Raw genomic sequence first — 23,060 nt, 5'->3', positions numbered from 1 at the left:
AAATAGCTTTCAACAGCAGAGAAGAAAAATGACAATCACCTAAAATAAATAAAGAACACAATAAACATATACAAACTCAGTAAGCACTAATGTATAATTTAATGTCCAATTGTCATACTTTTTCATAGTTGCATCAATTTAAGATGCACATGGACCTAGTGAGCTCTCTGACCCACACAAATTCTGCTGTTTTGGATTTGTAAATATTTGGGGAAATCATCTCCATTTTGAGGGATAGTCAAGTGTTCATCAACCACTATTTCACGACCCATGAAATTATTTATATTGTATGTTTTTAAATGCATAGTTTTGCATCTGCATTAAAAATACATTTGATACAAAATGATGCCATAATAGTATTTTACTATGAATCCCATGGCTAGAGCCACATTTCCAGGACCCCTGCTTTGGGCAGGATGAAGAGGCAACTGATAAAACTGTAAAACAAGTCTGCTACCAAATTTTGATGGTTTTAAAAATACCTTTCCAGATAACACTACTGCCATTAGCAGATTCTGTATCAGCTAATACTGGATATTGCAACCTTTTATTAAATGAAAAATTGGTGGCAAAGAAGCAGGAGAAAGGTTAGCAAATTTTAACAGCTGAAGCAACAAAGAATGGAGGCTTTTATAGCCATTCTCATGAAATCATTTCTACCACACAATACGTAAGGTTTAGAAATTAAAATTGCTTGCAGAACAAAAACATTTCCACCACACCATTTCAACTGTGTGGATTTTAGCTTGTTTTCATACTTTCATGTTTCTCTCAGGTAGGCATCCTCTGAATTTTGAAGTTGTTTCAAGTCCTTTACATATTAGCTGCTGAAGTATATTAAAAGACCAACACAGAATGATCACCCTTTCACAAATGATTTGTTGCCCTATAACTTTGAGTAGACCTAAAGCACCTCCCAGAATCTATACACAGTAGCTACATGAGCTACTTTGCTTTAGACATCAGTTGAAAAGACTGGTATAAAGAACTTTCTTAGGTAGATAAATACCTGTGGCGATGTACCAGCTTGATACTCTCTGGGCTCATTGGACTATGTGATACAAGCATATTGCTGCGTGGTGTGCTTGTTCCTGAGCAGGCTGGACTCAGTTTATCCAAAGCAGGCAACTCCTGTAAAGTACATTCGGGTGGTCATATGTTGCCTTAATAATAAGCTGATAGGATTGTGCTTTATGGTCTCACACACAGCCTTTTCATAAACCATAGCTAGTACTATCTACATGAGCTAGAACGTTACCTGTCACCCTTCTTGTTGTCTGTTCCTGTACAACTAGCATCTGCTTTCAATATCACAGAATCCTGGCTTGGTATTTTCCCATGTATTAGATGAAGTTTTTTGACTCCAAAATTGTGTCAAAAACGGGGGTTGTCCAACCCACAGATAATGACATGGGAAGGGGGGAGAAGCGAGCGCAACTTCCCCCGATGCTGCAGCGAGCGGGAAACGATCTAGTGAGTGTTTCCCGCACACAGCTGCGTGGGGGGGGGGGAGAAACTCAACAACTTTGGGACATATCCCCTCATTTTCTTAAAACTGAGTCCCCCAAAATAGGGGAGCGTCTCATGGGGGCATCTTATAGATGGAAAAATACGGTATGTATGAACCGGAGACTGTGGTTTAAAACAAGCTCTGATTAGTTACAAATCAGCTTCATAATCCATGGTTTGAAGTACGCCTGCTTAGAAGCTGGCCAGAAATTTGTTTTAAACTACAGTTCTGTGAAAGCTGACATTCTGTAAAATTAGCAAAGTTCCTCTCCTGGCCACACAAGAGGAGAGGGGAGCATACAATTCTGAGGCTTCACTCAGGTTCCTTCCTGCTCACACACATGGTACTATTAAGCAACAATTTAGCATAATGTGCAAGTGTAGCCCATGGCTTAATATCCTGGTTGGTTCCACTCTGCATGAAATGGGAAATGATAGCTAACTGAAGATTTTTCTGATCTGTTGCTGGCTTGTGCAAAGAGATGAGGAAAGGAGTTGCATGCCATGAGCCTCATTCATTTCTTAGCAAATGCAATCTATGAAACTTTTTCTATGTATCGTTATTGCTAATACTTTTGTCATCATCAATAATGAACCATCAATATACAGACAATAACATGCAAAAGATTTAGTAGTGAATGGTTCCCAAATCAGAAAGATGCGAAGTACACATGTCTAGCTTTGATGTAGGCGTTTATACAAAATGGATTTCTAACACTACATTATTTACTTCTCCTCTCACTGTGTATTCTGCCCTTAAGTAATACTTAAAAGCACACATTTATTTATATCCTATTTTAAGCAAGCAACTGAAGGCAGAACTATACATTATGTACTCTGCTGTTATTCTTTTTAGGGAGCTAAAAAAATACAGTTGCTGAGATTACAATTTGAAGATGAAAAACTAGTACGGGCAAGAGGGGCTTTTATCCTTTCCCCTTGTGGCATTTTCCAATTTAAAATAACCTTCTTCAAGCACGTTTTCCTTGAGGCTTTATGTTCAAATTGCATCCTCAGATTAAAAGACCCCTAATCATAACATTTCAAGCAATGTGTAGTTTTTTGTACCCTTTTAAAAAGATCATAGGTGATTCAAATGACTAGACAAATGAAAAATCCAGATGTTCATTTCCTCATATTTTTCTGGATATCTAATTTAATTTTGCTGAAGAATTCATTTTGTACTCATTCAGCATTTTCCAGTTCACATGTATATGCCATAATGTAAGAATTTGAAATACTGCTGTGAACTGTAAAAAAAGAAAAAGAAAGAAAAGTGTTTACTTACATGGTACAAACTGGATCGCATCATCTGGAACTGGTCAATTAGTTTCTTATGTAGAGGGCGCATCTCTGGATGTACAAACTTCTCATGTACTGCAAGACCCACTCCTAATATATGTACCTATTAAAAATAAAATCAAAGTCTATACATGCAGCCAAAGAAAGGCTGCAAAATAATGTTCTATATACCACTCATTCACTGAAGGGTAACTGTCTCTAAGACAAGATGGTTGGACAGTGTTCTTGAAGCTACGAACATGAGTTTGACCAAACTGTGGGAGGCAGTGCAAGACAGGATTGCCTGGCGTGCTATGGTCCATGGGGTCACGAAGAGTCGGACATGACTAAACGACTAAACAACAACAACAACAACTGTCTCTAAATACGTAGCTTAGTTTAGCTAAATCATTCATGCTCACTAAATCTATGTTCAGATTATATCAGGAAACGTTAGAGAGCATGTAGTTGATTGCTTAACAACCACCCATATGATTCCTGGCCACCTCTTCCTGCAAATGTCGTAATAGCAAGAATGTGAATTCGAAGTGATGGCAGTTGTGGCTAGACTAGAGTTGCCATACGTCCAGAATGTCTCTGACATAGCTGGGATTCAGCTGTCAGAAACAGTGTTGGAAGTGTAGATTTTGGCAAATTTCCTTTAAAATAGCTCAAATTTTTCTGTTGTTGAGATCGTGTAAAAAAATCAAGATCTCAACAAATTTTGTGTCCGGATTTTCACTTTTTGAAATATGGGAACCCTAAGCTAGACCAATAGAGAACTGGCGGATATCAATGAATTGCTTGTTTAGAGTTTTTCAAAATGAAGAGAACAGCTTCATCCATACTTACAATTTTGTTTTACATTTTTCTAATCCCTCCCTCTTTTCCTTGGATTATCTTTTTATTATCCTTCGTGATCCACCATGGGGGGGCTTTTTTTTTTTGCCAAAAGGCGGTATAGAATTAACCATAACCATAACATTTCACATAACACCATCTAGCATTATGGACTCTTTTCTCAAACAGGGTAAGGTGCCCAAACTTTGCCAAACCAATTTTGTAGACCGAAATTGCTCTGGTGAGCAATAATGAGTTTTAAAAATTCCCCCAAGTACCTTACTGCTAGCTAGAGGGTACCATTGGCACTCACCTAAAGGGTGTTTCTATGTGGGAGTCAGGATGCATCCCCATGGAAGTTGTCTCTGCCTACCCTAAAATCTGATCCTCTTCCTGCTTGTTCCAGCTTCTTTTTAAAAACACTGTAATTGTTAACTCCGGTTTCTGTTCTGTAGTAAAGCTCCTTGATTGAGTTTAACTTACACAGAGAAGAGATAATTACAGGAAAGGGGGAGTGATTATACTCCCAGGGTATCAGGCTGGGTGGATGTGCTCTTCTCAGATTCTCTTAAACGGAGATGATTAGGATTCAACCCGTGTCACACCACTCATGTAAATCAAGTGCTCTGCCACTGAGCCGCAACCCTTCCACCAAGACAGACTTATTTATTTTATTTGAATTAACACCTAGGGTAGGCATCCAGTTCTAATCATCACACCGACTGCTTTGGAACTAGTGTTCCGCCAGTGAAAATAATTACAAAGTGCCACTCCCATGTTAAGCTTTTACATAAAGTAAGATTGTGGTAGCAATGTAGACACTGATCATGAAAATTTTTAAATTTTGCCCTAGTTTGGGTAAAATACTTTAATGGAAGGAAAAATGACTGAAATCACCAGAATTTTCACTTTTAAATATTCTACATGGAAATGGATGTATTCAGAATCTACCTGTAGACTAACTTAGGTTTCTCTTTTCATTTTAGGTCAGTGAAATGTTAAGCCCTGGAAAAAGTCTTAGAAGACAAATTTATATTGAGTGCAATGTAAACTTCTTCATCTTAAACACTGAATTAGAGTGCAATAATCATGTCTACTGAGAAGTAAATCCTACTGTATTCAGTGGGGTTTATTCCCAAATTAAGTAGTGTAAGCACTGTAGCCTATGGAATCTCTGTTACTGGATATATTGTTGAGGAAATAAAATGTTATTACAATACTATTCCTTCATCTTTAAAAGTCCAGGGATACCTGTTCATGCATCAGCTCTTTCAGCTGCGTGATTTTTTCTGCATCTCCTGGGTGAGTAGTAATATAATCTCTATCGAAGAAAGCCTGAGGAAAGAAGACATTTTTTCCCACTTAGAAATTCAATAAAAAGTTTCTTAATAACCACAAGAAAGAAAAGACCCTAACAGAAACATAGAATGCTCTACCACCAAGAAATACAGAAACACCATTTACTTAATCTCCTCTAGTATTCTAGAATATACATGCAGTCACAGGACCATTTTAATGGCCTAGGCAATTCGTTTTCAGACTTGGGATTCACTTCTACCAGCAACGCGGGACCCATTTAAAATATTTCAGCATGAATGGTTGCCTTCCTATTTTCTCTGATCTCCCCCCACCCCTGCTCTCCTCCTTCCCTTTTCTACCCTGTTTCATACTTTGTCTTCTCTTCTTATATTAGCATAACAGAAAACAAAAAGTAGTAGTTATGCTGTTGCTGCAATCCTCCTTAGGAGCACGGGTTCATAACTCAACAGTGCAGGCGAATAGCAAAAAACAATCCCTTCTTATACAAAGTAATTGCTGTTGGGTAGTGCTGGGAAGACCTTTCCAGGACCTTAAAATAAACCTGACCTAACATAATCACTGCATCACTCTTAGACCATGTCTTGAATTTTTTATACTTTCTGTTATTTGTTTATCTTCAGCAGCTGTGGGAAATGAGAAACATCGGAAATTAATAATATAAAAGGTGAAGTGTGTTTCTTGGGTCTGCATGGTGCAGATGACCCAGAAATGTAGGTCAACATATTTTATAAATGTACTTTTAGCAACATACATTTTTAACTAGTATCTGCCAACCAAACTGTAGAGTGGAAGTCCCTTTAAGCCTATGCTTTTGTTGAAATTTAGTGAAGACAAAGGTAATTCTTATATATATATTTAGAATGAATGTTCAGCATTAATTAGAGAATGAATTTCAGGACTTTCTAAGGCATCACTCACTATATTAGCTTCCTAAAATTCAGTATTTCCAGTATTTCACATTATGACCACTTGCTTATGCAGAATGTTCACACCCCCAACATAAAATGTTTGTGGCTGTCTAGATCAGAATGTAGACAAACAGTTAGGCACAATTTTAATAAAATTCAATCTTGTTGTGAAAATTTGAAACCATTTCTTATGCTCTTTCAGATTTTAAAATTCAATGCAACTGAAAAAAGTGGTACTGTGAAGAGCTGCTAACAACAAAACAAAACAGAGTCAACCTCCATTTACCTCCTGATAGCGTGCTATGCCACCATTCACAGCAGCATCAATAACTCCATTCAGGCACATACTGAGCAGGTTGATATTCCCATGCATCTGTTTGTGTTGGTACTGGCTTATCAGTGTCCTCAGCTCCTGGTTTTTGTTCTCCACTACTTGAATGGCATTTTCCAAAGGGCTGACTTCAACCTGCAAGACAGCAGAGTCCACTTCAATACCATCAACATTCCTGTACTGCAATATTTTGTAAGAGCCTGAATATTTTAGTTTCTCTTTCTTGCTGGAGCCCTGAGCAGGGTCCATCTCTTGATTGATACAGGCCTCAGGGCTGAGAGTATGCCACACAGCTCTCCAGAAGCTAGTATCGTCTCATGTATGAGAGCAGTAGAGAGCCACATTGAGAAGGCACCCAAGTCTCTTGTGTGTTGCGTGGAGAGCAGAACCAAAGGTGGACTGCAAACTGAGCAGTTAAGGTCACCCCCCTCCCCATATTAACCACTTCAAAGTTCATTACACATTCTTCTGACATATGTCACTGATTTGCAGCATGGGTGTTTAAACCAGTTGTCCATCCACTACAATATCTAACATACTGACTGTGAACAGCCGACAGGCCCTCTTTGAATACTTGGTACTGCTTTTCTGATTATAGCAGTAAGATACAGTACATAACATGCATGTTTAACCCATAGAGATGCCAATAGGCAGAAAGTTGCTCATTCTTTTCATTTAAAGCTAGCCATTCACTCCTTAAGTATAATACATGTTACCAGTTCTCTTCTCTCCACTTCAAACCACCGAGAGATGCCAGGTAAACTGTGAGTCAGGGTTAGAGTTGTGCGTTCAATCCATAGACTCTGCAAAGCAAGAAACATCACAAAATATAGAAAATGCAAAATCCACTGGCCACATTCAGACGATCATATTTCAGCTCAACAAACTGGGGAATAAATGAACATTTTGGCTGCCTATGCAACTTTTTCACTCCACCCTTTCTGCAAGTTGGCAAACAAACCAGGCAGCCTTCCATTAATTATAGTTTCCCATTTTTATGGAAACTAGAAAACCATGGTTAATGGCTTCAGGGTATTAAATTAACTTTATGTTGTGGCTTAATTTTCTAAAATTAATATCAGGTGTTTCATCCAAAATTGGTAAATGATAGTTAATGGAAGACTTCCACATTTGTTTGGTCACTCACAAGAAGGGAGGGTGAAGGATGAAACAACAGAGAAAAAGTGATTCCCAAGCATACAATATTCTTAACATACTGGACTCGATGAAGTCCATGGTTTAAGCAGTTTAATATACTAGAGGAAAACACCAAAAACCATTCCATTCCAATGTTATTCTTTTATTTTTTTTTACAACAGCATGAAACTTTTTTAGTTTTCAAACAGCTGCTCCTGGGGCTATTTTTATTAGCCACTTTAAAAACTCCTATTTAGGTTGCTTCGAAGAAAAGGCAGAATTCTGTTGTGCAGGGGACAACAGTACAAAGGCTGGAGAATATGACATGGATTACTAGTATGTTTCTTCTGCAGAACACAGAAGTATACTCATTAATATACTTTAAGTACATTTTGAATCATTTAAAGCACAATTTAATACACGTCTACTCCATGTAGTTCAACAAGGTTTATTTCCAGTAAGACATGCATAGGACTGAATTATTTGTTTTTATCAACTTTCAAAGTTTTTTCTTAATATTCTTTTTGACACAGGACTCATTTAGATTTAGCAAGTGCTACATATAGGGGTCAATGTATCCAGTATAAAGACAATGTTGCCATATTATGAAGCATTCAACCTTAAATTCATTTTCCTTGTCTTTTGGGCCTTTATGGAAAGGTCTGTCATAGCGGAACTTCCTGATGTTGTTAACTCTATAAAAGCTCTTTATGCGATCAGGGACACGGTCCATTTGCAGCACATCAATATTATCTGGAATGGGAGTCACTGCATAGATCTGCAAATCTGCAACACAGTCCAGTCAAAGGAAAAAACAAACACACACATAGGCACCAAACAAGAGCATCCAGGTAGGTCTCATTTGTGACACTAGCAGCAGATACAAATTACAGACCATTGTTGCATATCCTTTAAAATACATTTTAAAGTGATGCTTATATCTTATGATGCAGGGGAGCCCCAATTGTCAGCAACTTTCTGTGATGGAAATTCATGCAGCTGCTGAATATGTCAAAATTACTGTTTGTTTCTTATATTTATATTTTGGTCTGCTATGGCTTTAAAGAATAAAGTTTCACTCATTTATCTAGCTATTTAAATCACATCATTTTAGCAGTTATGTAAATCTGTAACGTGATTGCTGTTAATGTAGCATTACCAACTTATCTAGGCCAATATTATATGAAATTCAAGATCCATTTTCTTTCCATGCCTTGGTGCTTCAAACCACAGGAATTAGTGGCTCCATTAACATGTGGTTGCAAAAAGTTGGAAAATCAAAATGAGGTACTGCTTTTTAAAATTATTTAAAGACATTAACTATTTTGCAATTAAACAATTTCAGTTTGGATCCCTCATATTATGACACTAATCTGGCAGCCGGTTTCTTAACTGGAACTGTGAATTGCTGTCCTTGTTATGCTCTGAACTCCTTACCTCATCTTTAATTTGTTTTCAATATTATAGTAATATCACAGAGCACAAATATATGCCGTTTTCTAAAACTATTCCTCATCAAGAAGAACTTGTTGTTGCTTTGTGTACCTGAATGAAGATAGGGCAATGCATGTGACAACCTTTAAAAATAATAATAATAATAATAATAAAAATCTCATCATGAACTAGGGGAAAGTTGACAAAGGAAGCAGTCTAGCTTTATGGGTGTCCCTCATTTCACAGGAATGCTCCTCTGTAATCTAGTGCTTGCACAACTCAACTAACAATTACAGTGGTACCTTGACTTACGAACGACTAGACAACCGAATTTTCCGACTTACGAATGGGGGTAATGGCCGCGCTCTTACGAATGTCTCGACATCCGAAAGGAAACCGCGGTGGTTTTAGATAGGGATTTTTCGACTTATGAATTTTTTCCGTTTCCAATGCATTCCTATGGGAAATCGCATTTCCAAAGGCGTTTTTCGACTTACAAATTTTTCAACCTACGAAGGTGCCTCGGAACGGATTAAATTCGTAAGTCGAGGCACCACTGTACTATCTTTGATTTTCATTCAATGATGATGAAAAGAGACACTTTTGTGCTTAATTTTTCTCAACACCTAAAAGGGAAACGGTGAACAAGATCAACATTCAGATGCCTATTTGTAGCTGCTTTCTTAACATCACAAACTTTGATAAAGGATACACTGGGCATCACATTGCAAGATGCTGTCATCTGGGTGGTTTGGATGCTGCATTGCAATGGCTTGTGGGAATTCACTGAGCATTCTTTGTTGGAAGGCCTCCAGTCTCTCATAGTCATGGCCTCGGCAAACATACTCTTTGTTCTACAAAGGAAAGAAAGAAGTGTGGAAGCCAAAAAAAAATCCCTACTATGTCATCTTAGCTTTCTTTCATTGTAGGTAACAGTAAATTATTTGAAAATAATACTCCTGTATGACATTATGGTGAACCAAAGCATTGAATGATCCAGAAATGTTTAAATGCTATTGTTTTATTTAAAGGATTTTCATGCCTGGCCCTAATCATCACTCATCTCAGGTTAAGTTACGTATAATAATGTTAAACAACATAACAGCATCAACAATAAAATCTAATATACAGTTCAGGGAGGTCAACTAAAGACTCATTCAGACTTCCTTTTGTGGTGCTTTCTATGCATATGTCCGTAAATAATAATAATAATAATAATAATAATAATAATAATAATAATAATAATATACTGCCCTATAGCAGCAGGTCTCAGGGCAGTTCACAGGATAAAGCTCTGTGTACAAGTGCTCCCCCTCCCCCTACACTTTCCTTGTGCTTTGTTACTAAACTGAACAAAAACCTAGCAGATATTTCCTACTTGTCAACAAATAAATAAAAATCAATTGTACACAAAACTCCTTTATTTGTAAATCGCAAGTATAATTCATATATTAATGCAAATGTTGAATGGGCTTACCCGAAGGAAGAAGGGAAATTTTCTTCCATAAAAGCCAACTCTGAAAAATTCAGGCTCCAACCGTTGCTGTTCCATTATATTATCATAATAGGTAGCTTCCATTTTCTGTGGATAGGAATTTAAAAAACGTACTGGAAGTGCAATTACTGTTACAACAGGAATACCCATCTGAAAACACTTTGGTATCATTTGGTGCTGTCCATCAAAGATTTTCAAAACACGTTAAGGAGTAAACTATGATCCTGTGAAACACCAAAATTATTAGTCACGTATACCTGGAATATAAATCTATAGAGGACCCTGATTTTTCATAGGAAAGATGCTGTGTGTAAGTACTTTTCATTTAAATCACCTGAACATTAAAGTGCAATCTTGCTTACTGTTAAATTGTTAAATACAAATCAATATAATTTCCACCTACCCGAATCCAGCTGAGGCTTTGATAATCATATAAGCTTTCATATTGAATAGCAAGCTCTCTGCACAATGGGATTCCAAATTCCCAGCTCTAAAACAGGAAAAAGAAAAACTCAGGCCAAGTTGGATTTTCAGACATACAAGACTTACAACTCAAGAGTTGTAAACTTTAATAGTTTGTGACCCCATTGAATATAGACAAAAGGGGGGGGGGTGAAGTTAGGCATTTTCTATTCCATCTACTTCTATCCAAAGGCCAAAAGTAACAGTGAAGCTACAGAAAAAAGTGTATTATTTTTTGCATACCTTCCCTTTATTAAAATAGTGGATAATTTTTCGGCAAAGATTTTCTTTACGCTGCCACTCTGTCTGGGAAGGGTAGTGCAGGAACTCCCGAAGAGGCCTCTCCTCCCACTGAAGCAGCTCACAGTATAAGAGCAATGTAAAGGCAGCCTCTGTCAAAATAGCAAAGGAATAAACAGGGAACAAAAATATTCAAATGCATTTCAGTTCAAACACAGTATTATGCATGTGATCATAACCACTGCAAGAAAACAAGTTCAGTAAAAAAAATTCTAATCCCCAACGCATCATTGCCTCGAAGAAATGCGAATCAATGAATTCATTGTCATGAAAGTAATTAACTCCTAAATTAACACGTAAGTCTTGAACTAATATAAATCGTGTCTTGCCATATTTATCTATTGCTTTTTCATATTGTTATCATTGTAGGTATCATTTGTTTACCTTGAGTAATGTTATGAAATCTTCACCACTCTCAATTATTAAAGAAACTAAAAATAGTATTAAATTAGCAGGATCCGTACAAATGGTGCTCATTGTTGAACATATTGTTGACTTCTGTACTACATGTTTTTATGTAGATACGATGGTGATTTAAATGAACAGAAAGAACAATCAGTTCAAAAGTGCTTACAGAAATTCAGAACGGTGGCATTTTCCAAAGTCTTCAAAGCACCCTTTGAAAGCATGTTACACAGGCTGTACACTTTTGATTTTAACTCTCTTACGCACTTATACAGGATCTGCTATGGTAAGAAAAGTTAATACTGGTCGCTGTGATGTTGTCCAAGTAACAATAGCATGTTATTATACGCACATGCCATGTGACCAAAGCTTGATTTAAATATTTGGAATTTAAAATACATATTTAAAGATGACAATAGAGAATATCTGTAGAAAGCTTCCTTCCATGCTTACCTGTGTAGTTTTCAGCCTGCAAGTGCATATCACACAACTTGTGGATGTAGCGAATATACATTTCTTCCTTATTAATTTCAGATTTATAAAAGTTCTGATGGAAATAAAAAAAATTCAGAAAACCATTTTCATTCTTTAGTATATCTTTAGAGATCAAAGCAGTTATCACTCTGGCTACATAGTGCTATACCATGTTTTAACTTGGTGAGCATTGAGCCTATGTGTCAGTCCTCCCACCATATAATCTACTTTTATGAATTAAGGGAGAACGCCAACACCACCTCACTTTCAGTTTTGAATAATCCACAGTTAAGTTTGAACTTGATACACTGTGATTTATTATAACTCTACAAATCAGGATTGGAAATCGAGGCATGATCCTGGTTTGTTCAAACTAACCACTGCTAAGATCAACAAGTTTACCTACTTCAGACGTGATGAAAAATTGCTATTCATTCAAAACTAAAAGTGGATGTTTTCAGTTGTTTTCAGTGTCCTTCTGCTGCACATGAAGGAACTGTTAGGAATACATTCTTCACGAAACAGATTAATAGTTCCTGGAAACTTTATAAAGCATTCCAGAAGTTTCTTCAATGTGTGGGAGTGGCACTCCAGGCTTAATTGGTGTCAGCTGGAGATTCAATTAAGAGGAGGAAGTTGAGTTTGCAATTTGAGGCACGAGGAGAGCACACATACGCTGTTAGTACACATGCGTACAGTTAGTTTGGATGTATGTTAAAGTTTACTGCTGATGCTATGAGTTTGCGGTATCAGGACAGTTTCTTACTAAACTGAAAGTTTACCATGCTGAAGAGAGGAAGAAGGACTGTAAGTAGTTTGTAGATAGTATTAAAAGAAAATGCTTGTATAACCAAATGCTTGCCTTAAGTAATTCTTGACTGCACATTTGAATGTGACTACAGTTCTTGTTGTCTGCTGCCAGAGAAACTCTGCTAGACACTTTGGGAAGCAGCTATGGTTGGTAACCTCTAATAGGAAGAGAGCACGTGCAAGCCCAAGGCCTGCTGTGACGTGTTCTCATAATACTAAATCATGGTGTAGTGTTATATCTGAACTGAAGTCTCATTGAAAAAGTACTCTAAGATTTACAATATTCAGGGGATTAAATGCTAATCTTAGCTCAGTGTAAAAACTAAATTATTCCCATTGCGTTGCTTCTTCTAAAATGTGAAGGCATGGTGAAGACTCAGGTTTTTACCATATTCTGAGCTCATTAAGGATGTTACACTGGGACTCATATTATATACTGTTAGCAAACCTGAGCCAGGGAGTGAGTGGGCAAGAGATTCAAGGATCAACAAATTCCTAATAAGCCCGTAAATGCTATTTTTCTAATTACACTTTTGTTACACTTCCATCAAGGATCATAAGGTATTTCTGTTGCACATACCTCATATGGGCCTCTAATCTATAGTCAGCCTGCCCTCTGGCAGCACAGAGGCAGGGTCACAGAAGGAAATCCTAGGCAGATGTAGCCAACATGATACCCTCCAGATGTTGCTGAATTGCAACTCCCATCATCCCTCAACATTGGTTACGCTGGCTAGGGATGATGGAATTTGTAGTCCACCAACATCTGGAGGGTATCACATTGGCAACCCCTGTCCTAGCACATGCAAGATACATTTCACCTTGGCATTTGATTTCCAGAAGCACTAATTCCATGACTATGAACAAGTGATCCAAGCACATGCCTGAGAGAGCAAGGCAACATTTTCTGAATGGAAACCAAAACATTCCAGAGAAAATCTGTTTTGTGGTTCTAGATCCAAAAATCTCTGAATAAAAGAAGCACCAGCAAATGATAAACTTGTGACCACTACTGGCTCAAAATCATTTAAAGTCAAATGTGGCATTCACTTTCTCAAGAAGGCATCACATGCAAGGTGCATATTGACTAGCCTATGTCAGTAGTTTCTCACAACCACCTGAACATCACACTGAAGCAAAGGCAGGTAGTTGTTCTTCAGAAATTCTCTGCTGGATAATACAGCAATTTTCTGCATTGCTACTTTAAACCTGAAAAAAAGAATTATGTCAGAATGAACAACAAAAGCAAAATAAAACTCACCATAAGGTTAACAGTGCAACCAATTTTCTTGTTCTCCGTTTCATCTCCTTTCATACAGTCCCTAAAAAAGACAATAGTCATATTTCAAAATTTATATTTGGGGAAAAACGGATAAGGTTTAAGACAAGGGAGAGCTGGGAGATGTACAGCCTAAAATAAATTAATTTTATTATTATTATTAACTTATTACATTCATATCCTTCCTTCCTTCCATGAAAGAACTCAAGGCAGTTCACACAGGGTTCTCAGGTGATCAACAATTCAGACACTTAACCCTACCCATGCCTTGTAGCTTCAGAATGATTGCCTCCAAGATCATGCCATGTTCATAAAGTGCTCTGAAATGGCAAGGCATTGCTTCAGGAGAGATGAAAAACTTCATTGTGTTCTCCAGTATTTTTTGGTTTTTGTTTAAAGGATTTTAAGAGTATTCATTTAATACAATAAACAAACAGTTATTGTAGAAAATACTAAAAAGTGACAACTTCTTGCCTTGTTATGGACTGACCTTTTTATGGCATCAATTAGAAATGACAATAGATCAGCAAATAAGCCGCAATGAACTGTTGGATGAATGGAGGGGCTGAGAAGGGGTACACAGACCAGATATCTAGGCTTCTTCCCCAGGAGGTAATCAGCTCCTCCACTCAGAATATACGAGTACCCACCCTGCCCACAGCCACCACAACTGAAGAAGCATTAGCATAGCTCTGGTCATGATCCCCTCCAAGAACTCTGCTTCAGACCAGGGGTGGTAGCACTATAGGAACAGGATGATGAATGTAAGGGAGAGGGTGATGAGAAAACAGAGTAGAGGCCAAGAGATGGAGCAACCCTTCCGCCTCTGGATGCGCCTGACTGCAGTTGAAGCAGGGGTCCCAGAGACTTCCTCTCCTCCACCTGTACTGATGGTGGGCTGTCAGAGTGCGGAAGCTGCTTTCCGCCTGGGGGATTGGACTCCAGGGTGTGGGCTGATGCAACAGTGGGAGGAATTAGAGATGGAAGTGCATCCAGCATTATTTCCCATGGAGAAAATCATCCCTCTAGATCAGGCATGACCTAACTTGGCCCTCCAGATGTTTTGGGACTACAACTCCCATCATCCCTAGCTAACAGGACCAGTGGTCAGGGATGATGGGAACTGTAGTCCCAAAACATTTGGAGGGCCAAGTTTGGCCATGCCCGATCTAGATGTAGCACTTGCCTTCAGAACAGGAATTGCCATAACAGCAGGTATTCTTGTAAGTAGCTTGGGATCTCCGCCTCTGCTGAAAAGCTTGGTGGATAGCCAGGAAAACATGTTGGAACAACTTCACAGCTCACATGCCATCTTGGAATTCTTCTTACTGTACTAAACTTGGACTTGTGACCTCTGGTCCTGGGACCTCACCAAACCAATCTCCCTCCCCTGGGCTCTTTGCCTTGGGTCAGGATAACAGGGCTTCAGTTCCAGTTCTTAACTGACATTGGGGTGCCCCCACCCTATGACTGCCTGAAGGGAACATTGATGTTGGTGTTACCCCCTTTGAGGATGACCCTACTGCACATGGTAGAATTTGTTATCAGCAAGGCTAGGCTCTGGACCAGGGGTCCCCAAACTTACCCAGCTTGCGGGAGCGCACGTCCATACACATGTGCACACACTATTTCTGGCGTACTTCCGGGTCGGAAAGGCAATGAGAATAGCTTGTGTGCATGCACACGGGCCTCCTCTGATCCGGAAGACCAAGGAGAGAGGAAGGAAAAGCTATTTCCTGCGCTTTTCCGACCCAGAAGTGGGCAGCCACGCCACGCCGGTAAGAGCGGGTGTCGTCAGCTGGCGTCGTTGCGGGTCGGATAAAAGAGGCCCGGGCCGTAGTCTGGGGACCCCTGCTCTGGACTATGCCCACACTTAGCCAGCAATTAAACAGTACCCCAATAGTAAAAAGAAAACTTAACTGCAGGCAAAAATCATGAAAAAACAATCAGGCAGAGTATCACACAGATGAAATCAGACAGACAAACATAAAATACCCAGGAAAGTTAAATAATCGCATTACCTGTAGTCAAGGAGACGTTCCATCAGACGAGTAACTGATGTAACAAAAGAAACACCAGTCTCTCTCCAAGTCTCTTGCTCAATCTTTTCCAGCAGGCTGTATGGAATGAAAGTGTATACGATTTCCTTGGGAATATTACAAAGCTTCAACAGCCCCAGGAACCATTTTAATATCAAATTCACTTCCACATCGAACTTGAATAATTATCTTACCTGGGGTAGGGCCCAAAGAGCTGGGTTCTGATCCATGTTGCATGAAGCAAAGATAAGGAGAGTACTGAATTAAGATGATAAGATATCACTATTTCATACCAAGGGAGTACTATGCCAAGAGTCTGTCCCTATTCTGCTGCTAGTTGATTAAAAAATGGGCACACTATTTTCAATGTAATCCCAAACATACATATACAAATATTTCCTTTTCTCAAGCAATGTCTTGGTTCTAATCTTAAGTAAACCATTTCCATATCTGTTGCATAATTTTCTGCTGATGCAACACACTTGTAGAGGTCCATTTGAGTTTTAGCTCTAAGAGGAATCTTTTCTAAAATTGCAAGATATACGCCTTCTCTCCAGCTCCGAGGGCCTTCTGGCAGTTCCCTCACTGTGAGAAGGGAACCAGGCAGAGGGTCTTCTTGGTAGTGGCACTTACCCTGTGGAATGCCCTTCCATCAGATTTCTATTATTATTATTATTATTATTATTATTAATTATTATTATATTTATTTATACCCCGCCCATCTGGCTGGGTTTCCCCCGCCACTCTGGGCGGCTTACAACAAATACCAAAATACATTAAAATATGACATATTAAAAACTTCCCTAAACAGGGCTGCCTTTAGGTGTTTTCTAAATGTCAGGTAGTTGTTTATCTCCTTGATCTCTGATGGGAGGGCGTTCCACAGGGCAGGTGCTACTACCGAAAAGGCCCTCTGCCTGGTTCCCTGTAGCTTTGCTTCTCGCAGTGAGGGAACCGCCAGAAGGCCCTCGGCACTGGATCTCAGTGTCTGGGCTGAACAATGGGGGTGGAGACGCTCCTTCAGGTATATAGGACCGAGGCTGTTTAGGGCTTTAAAGGTCAGCAACAAAACTTTGAATTGTGCTTGGAAACATACTGGGAGCCAATGTAGGTCTCTTAGGACCGGTGTTATGTGGTCTTGGCGGCCGCTCCCACTCACCAGTCTGCTGCTGCATTCTGGATTAATTGCAGTTTCCAGGTCACCTTCAAAGGTAGCCCCACATAGAGCGTATTGCAGTAGTCCAAGCGAGAGATAACTAGAGCATGCACCACTCTGGCGAGACAGTCTGCGGGCAGGTAGGGTCTTAGCCTGTGTACCAGATGGAGCTGGTAGACAGTCGCCCTGGACACAGAATTAACCTGTGCCTCCATGGACAGCTGTGAGTCCAAAATGACTCCCAGGCTGCACACCTGATCCTTCAAGGAGATAAATAGCTATACAACTTTTAGAAGACATCTGACGGCAGCCCTGTATAGGTTTTTTAAATGTTTGATGTTTTATTATGCTTTTATAATTGGTTTTTAATGTTTGATGTTTTATTATGCTTTTATAATTGTATTATTATTATTATTATTATTATTATTATTATTATTATTATTATTCTCAATCTGGTCTCCCCCAGACAACCCTCAAATCTTGGTTGCAGCTCATGGTTTGTCACCAACTCAGGTTTAGACGTAACACTAAGCGAAGTCAGCCCCTTCTGGCCAAAAACTACAGATTCCACCCACTGTGGAGTGGCACCTGAAGTTACAAAGATAAAACTTCAGAAATAATGGGAAAAATCCAGCCATCTATTATGCAAATGTAATTCAAAATAGGTAAAACTCTTTAAAAAAAAGAGATATAAAAATAATTTATGAGATGGAATACGATCTCTTTGTTCATTTCATATATATATATGCCTTATTTTGATTTTCACTTTAACACTATATATGTTTGTAAAAGGTTTCCTGTAACGTTAAAAGTAAGGCTTACAGCAGACCGAAGAGCTCTCGATAGTTCTCGTCTCCTTTTCCTTCTGATACCAAGCTGTCAAGCTTATCAATCAATTCTGCTTCCACCTGTTTTAGAGAGGAATAAATGGTAAGACAGTAGCTGCCTTTATATATTCCAAACATCAAGGAGGCTGTGAAAATTATATTTTATGGTTCATCTCTAATGCTCTGCAGGAAGCCTGCTTTTATGAAAGGATGGATGATTTCTGCCTTCATATAAAAACATTTCCAAAGCAGCACTGACCTAATTTAAATGTAGTGGAAACAATAGCTCAACCTGGAGAATAACTTGCCTCATTTGTCTCTAACACTGTCACACCACAGTATTCAAGGTCTTTTTTGACTGAGTCAAAAGTAACATGGGCTTGTTTTATTTTTGTAACCTTTGTTTTCTTCCCTGGGTTGCACGTTTATTTATTTATTTCTTGGTAGAACAAGTGAGGACTTAAAATAAATAAATCTATAGAGCATTTATTCTACTGCTTTATACTACCTGCTAGCAACAGAAGACAAATGCTCTGAAAGTAATCCAGTCCTTGTCATCATTTCTTAGCTAGATGTTTCCCTTCACCATTTCCAAGGTACCTTCCCATAACGTTAGTGAAAACTACAGTAAAGGGCTATACTAAATCTCAGGATCCCTCTAGACACCTAGTTTCTTCTATGAAAACATTATGCACCTGTTCAGAGTATTAATGTGTTTATTAAAACTCTTATTATTTCTGGCAAATTACTATTTCATCAAACCAATAACTATACCTTCACAAACACTTTTCAGTGGGGTAAGCAGCTCTTTTGATTTCATAGTCTACGACAGGCACCCCCAACCTGCGGCCCTCCAGATGTTTTGGCCTACAACTCCCATGATCCCTAGCTAACAGGACCAGTGATCAGGGATGATGGGAATTGTAGTCCAAAACATCTGGAGGGCCGAAGGATAGGGATATCTGGTCTTTGAGATTCCCTGTGACATCGCTTACAAAGCCCATCAATTACAAGACCCTTCCCACATTATCCTGCATGATTTGGAACTGCCTGCCAATAACATACTTTTTCCAGACACCCACACACCTTTCCAGGACTCCTATAATTCTTTCCCCCTGTCCTAACAGGGCTATACTCGCCCCTTCTCATTATATGCGAACAAGGGTTATCTTAAGATGTCTGAGAGAAATGGTGAAAAAACACCTGGAAAGTCTCTATATGTGATCCACTTTCCTTATGAATATATATATATATATAGTTCTTCAGCAAGTGTTGTGGTATTCTTTTTCCTGTAATTGTTTTTATAAACAACAAGTGATAATAGCAACAATAAAGAGAAAGAGAAAAGATCAAAGCAAGGAAGGAAAGATATGAGGAGAGGCAGTAATGGTAGTATTCCAAAAATGGCATTATAATTCCAAGCAATTGTCCTTGATAAGTATATTATTCAAGAATATTTTTTCCAAATGAGTCCATGAGAAGAGGGCAGCTGCCAATCATGTTCTTTTACTTTACTGTATTCAATAAATGGGCGTCAAACTTTAGAAAACCCGCACTTCATTTCCAGATAGTGTAGGGTTCAGGTATATTTTGTTACCAGTTTTGTGGTATTCTTATAAAATATCTGTTTATGCAGATGCATTATGTAGCTAAAATTAGCGGTTCAGGTATAAAACTAGCTACTCACCCAATTCTTTTGCTTCCCTGAAGCTCTTAAATAGCTACTGTTCTATTAAGATTAGAAAGGAAACAAGAGGGCAAATTTCACACCTCCAATTGTACAGGCTTGTTTAGCACAGGGCTGCACGCTAGAGGTTGTGAATGGGGCTCTCTTTTCCCCTTCTAGGCACAAAGCCCCCTCTGAGCCTGGAAAATAGCCCTGCACTCAGCCTCTGTAATCAAGAAAGCCAAATACAGTCTTTTTCTCTTTACACTCTCTCCTTTCTCTGCGTCAGTTTCTAAACTCCCCACCTGCTACACCCCCCCTTTTTCTGTTTCCCCTCCCACATGTTTCTCTGCAACCCTAACACTTTATTTGCTGTCTGGTTTCTATGTGCATTGCCCTCTTTTACTCTGCTTCCATATCCCACAAAGCTCTCACTGCTTCCCAAAACGAACCGTGTTTTCTGTCTGTGTTGCTTCGGAGCTTTCCGATCCCACCCCTCTGTTAATCTTCCATCCTTTTTTTCCTTTTCACATCCCAAACATTTCTCAGCAATTCCGTTTCATTCCATGTCTCTCTTCCTCTGTTTCCCCCTGCCTATTTTTTCCTCTTGCTTGCTGAGTTTGCAGGTAACAGAACACTCTTCCAGCAATTCACAAACAAGAGAATTTCAGATGCAGGTGCCCCATGCAGCGTGGTGGCAATGCACTAGAAAACTGGCATTGCAATGTGCCTTGGGACTCCGGTGAGAAGCAGCAGTGCAGATGCAGTGCCAAATTTATTCCCCTGTTCTCATTCCCACTTTTGATAGCTTTGCTCTGGCCTTTTCTGTTCTCATAAAAAAAAAGCGAAATAGCAACCAAAATGGATATTAGAACTCCTCCAGGAGATTTGCAAACAGCCCTATATTGTGCGTATAATTATTTGTTCATACAGGTGAAACTCGGAAAATTGGAATATCGTTGAAAAGTGCATTTATTTCAGTAATGCAACTTATTATTATTTTTCTTTTAATTTTTACAAATGCTTTCTTTTGGAAATTCCACAGTAATAAAACAAATAGTAACAATAATACAAAAATAAACATTGCTATTACATTTCATTAATTACATTCCATTTATAATTGACCCGCCTAACGACAAATAATTACAATTACAACAAATAAAGGCTTGACATACCTTGCTATGCATGTCATGCATATATCTCATATATTGGTTTCACCTTTTAAGTTGCACCTTAAAGACCAACTAAGTTTTTATTTTGGTATGAGCTTTCGTGTGCATGCACACTTAAGTGTGCATGCACACGAAAGCTCATACCAAAATAAAAACTTAGTTGGTCTTTAAGGTGCTACTGAAGGAATTTTTTTTATTTTACTTCGATCCAGACCAACACGGCTACCTACCTGTAACCTTTTAAGTTGCGTTACTGAAATAAATGCACTTTTCAATGATATTCTAATTTTCCAAGTTTCACCTGTACATGCTCAATATTTAAAAAGCTATAATGCTTCCCTTTGTGTATGTAAAACTTTCTTCCTGTAAATCAATCATGAAGAAATAAAAAACAGTGACATTAAAAGAGCCGAAGAGACTTCTTACCTGTTTGAAGTTGCCATTTTTCCTCTGCTCCCAGTCCATCATGTCATGAAAAATTGGGATCATGATGTTACGGACCTCTGGCTGTGGGACCAGTGTGACACCGAGGAAGGGGCCAATCATTCCCGGAATAAAGTGAATTTTATGTTCACCTGGTAACAGAAAAGTATAAATGCATTTATACTGTTCCCTTTGCATCTTTTCTTGCCACTCTTGTACAGACCATCATCCTGCTAATTTAATATATTCAATTATTCAGGCAGTGCAAGAGGTCAACCCACTTGCTTACCCTTTTTTAAAAAAGCTGGGTGTTTTTAACATGATCACAATGTTGCATTACAATACTGTACAATAAAAGAAAGTAAAGGTTTGAAACTTGTTGGGTCAGCATATTTTTGTTTGAATTTCTATGCATATTTTTGGCAGAGATTACTGCCCAAAGAACACATCCCTTCTACCTGACACTGGATGTGAGGACATCACGTACTTGCATATTCAACATTTCAATCACCTTGGAAAGATATAATAGTTTCACTTCTGCAGTTATGTTAGGATGTTTCAGAGGGTTTCTCCTGGAGCACTGCTGATATCCATTCAGACTACCAGCAGTTGAAACTCTGGAATATATAGTGCAGTGTACAGTATATAATTGCCCTAGACAGAAAGGAATGAGCCAAATCCCATATGGTTGATGGATGGTCAGCATGATTTAGAATAATGAAGGTGGATGAAGAATGTCAGATAGCAGATAAATTGTCTACTCTGCTGTTATAGTGTTGCATGGAATTGTAAATGAGTAGGATCTCTCCTTTTTTTGCTGTGTGTAATTGTGATAGTGTTACAATTTTTACAGTAGAAAATACTGGATATTGTAATGGATTGTACTATTATTTTTTTAAATTGTGTTTACGTGGTATACTGTATTTTATTATACCATTATATGATATACTTATGGGTATATACATACTAATGACTAAACGATACATATTTGGAATGAATATAGACTTTAAGTTAAGACAAAATTGGAAGGCAACTTTACCTAGATTCTGCCACATACTGAACAGTTCGTACGCCATCATCACCCGCATATCACCATACCTGGAACAGAGGCAAAGACACAGACCTTAAGAGAATTAAATGCAACAAAGTATTAGCTATTCAAAACAGGTTTTCTTTAATGGACAAGCAATATTTAGGATTAAAAGCAATGGTGTCCACACACAAGTGGACTGGACTCTCAGTAGGAATTTCCTCTCTTTCTTCCTGCAGCTCCCCCTCCCTCCAATTGCTCCAAATAGTTGGGAGCAGACCTGGGGAAATGAGGGAGGAGAAAGAGGGGAAGCCCATTCAAACAACATTGGATTTGACTGTTAGACTGCATTTTATGGAGTCTCAGGTCTTTCTTGGTTCTTTTTCTCATTCTTGTAATATATAAGAAATAGGGTGATAAATATGAGCCTTTTTCCCTCAAACACTTGAGGATGAAAATTAAATGTCCTTACTTGTCCAGTATCTTTTTACGCTTTGCTGGAGTAACAGATTCCAGTTGCAGGCTGGGCTGATTTATAAACAAGACTGACAAACTGAAATAGGAGTTCCACACCTAGAAATCAGGGAAAAAAAGATTAATCATAAAAGACAAATATGTATACTAGATATAAACTTTGGGTGGTAGCTTTGCTAGTTCTACAAAGAGTAGACTCATTGAAGTTAATTGCCCTAATTTAGGTTCATTAATTTCAATGGGAGTATTCTGAGCAGGACATCGCTGAACACATCCTTTATTCACAAA

At 38.5% G+C, this 23,060-nt stretch overlaps 1 protein-coding gene across 1 annotated transcript in view; it reads right to left on the bottom strand.

The window, feature by feature from the left end:
• The window catches only part of DOCK3 (dedicator of cytokinesis 3), a 128,585-nt gene that overhangs the window by 27,048 nt on the left and 78,477 nt on the right, over positions 1-23,060 (bottom strand). Inside the window, exons 29-45 of the mRNA XM_035106067.3 lie at positions 22,771-22,871; positions 22,308-22,366; positions 21,272-21,420; positions 18,003-18,088; positions 16,007-16,102; positions 13,968-14,028; positions 11,876-11,969; positions 10,961-11,109; positions 10,659-10,745; positions 10,238-10,342; positions 9,473-9,614; positions 7,946-8,112; positions 6,906-6,992; positions 6,145-6,324; positions 4,882-4,965; positions 2,798-2,914; positions 1,010-1,131 (exon numbers count right to left, since the gene is read on the bottom strand). Coding sequence (XP_034961958.2) covers positions 1,010-1,131; positions 2,798-2,914; positions 4,882-4,965; positions 6,145-6,324; positions 6,906-6,992; positions 7,946-8,112; positions 9,473-9,614; positions 10,238-10,342; positions 10,659-10,745; positions 10,961-11,109; positions 11,876-11,969; positions 13,968-14,028; positions 16,007-16,102; positions 18,003-18,088; positions 21,272-21,420; positions 22,308-22,366; positions 22,771-22,871 — 1,886 coding nt within the window. The remainder of the gene's footprint in view (positions 1-1,009; positions 1,132-2,797; positions 2,915-4,881; positions 4,966-6,144; positions 6,325-6,905; positions 6,993-7,945; positions 8,113-9,472; positions 9,615-10,237; positions 10,343-10,658; positions 10,746-10,960; positions 11,110-11,875; positions 11,970-13,967; positions 14,029-16,006; positions 16,103-18,002; positions 18,089-21,271; positions 21,421-22,307; positions 22,367-22,770; positions 22,872-23,060) is intronic.

The sequence above is a fragment of the Zootoca vivipara genome, chromosome 2 (genome assembly GCF_965207765.1).
Source record: "Zootoca vivipara chromosome 2, rZooViv2.hap1.1, whole genome shotgun sequence".
NCBI classification, from domain to species: domain Eukaryota; kingdom Metazoa; phylum Chordata; class Lepidosauria; order Squamata; family Lacertidae; genus Zootoca; species Zootoca vivipara.
This window is presented reverse-complemented; position numbering and strand designations above follow the sequence as displayed.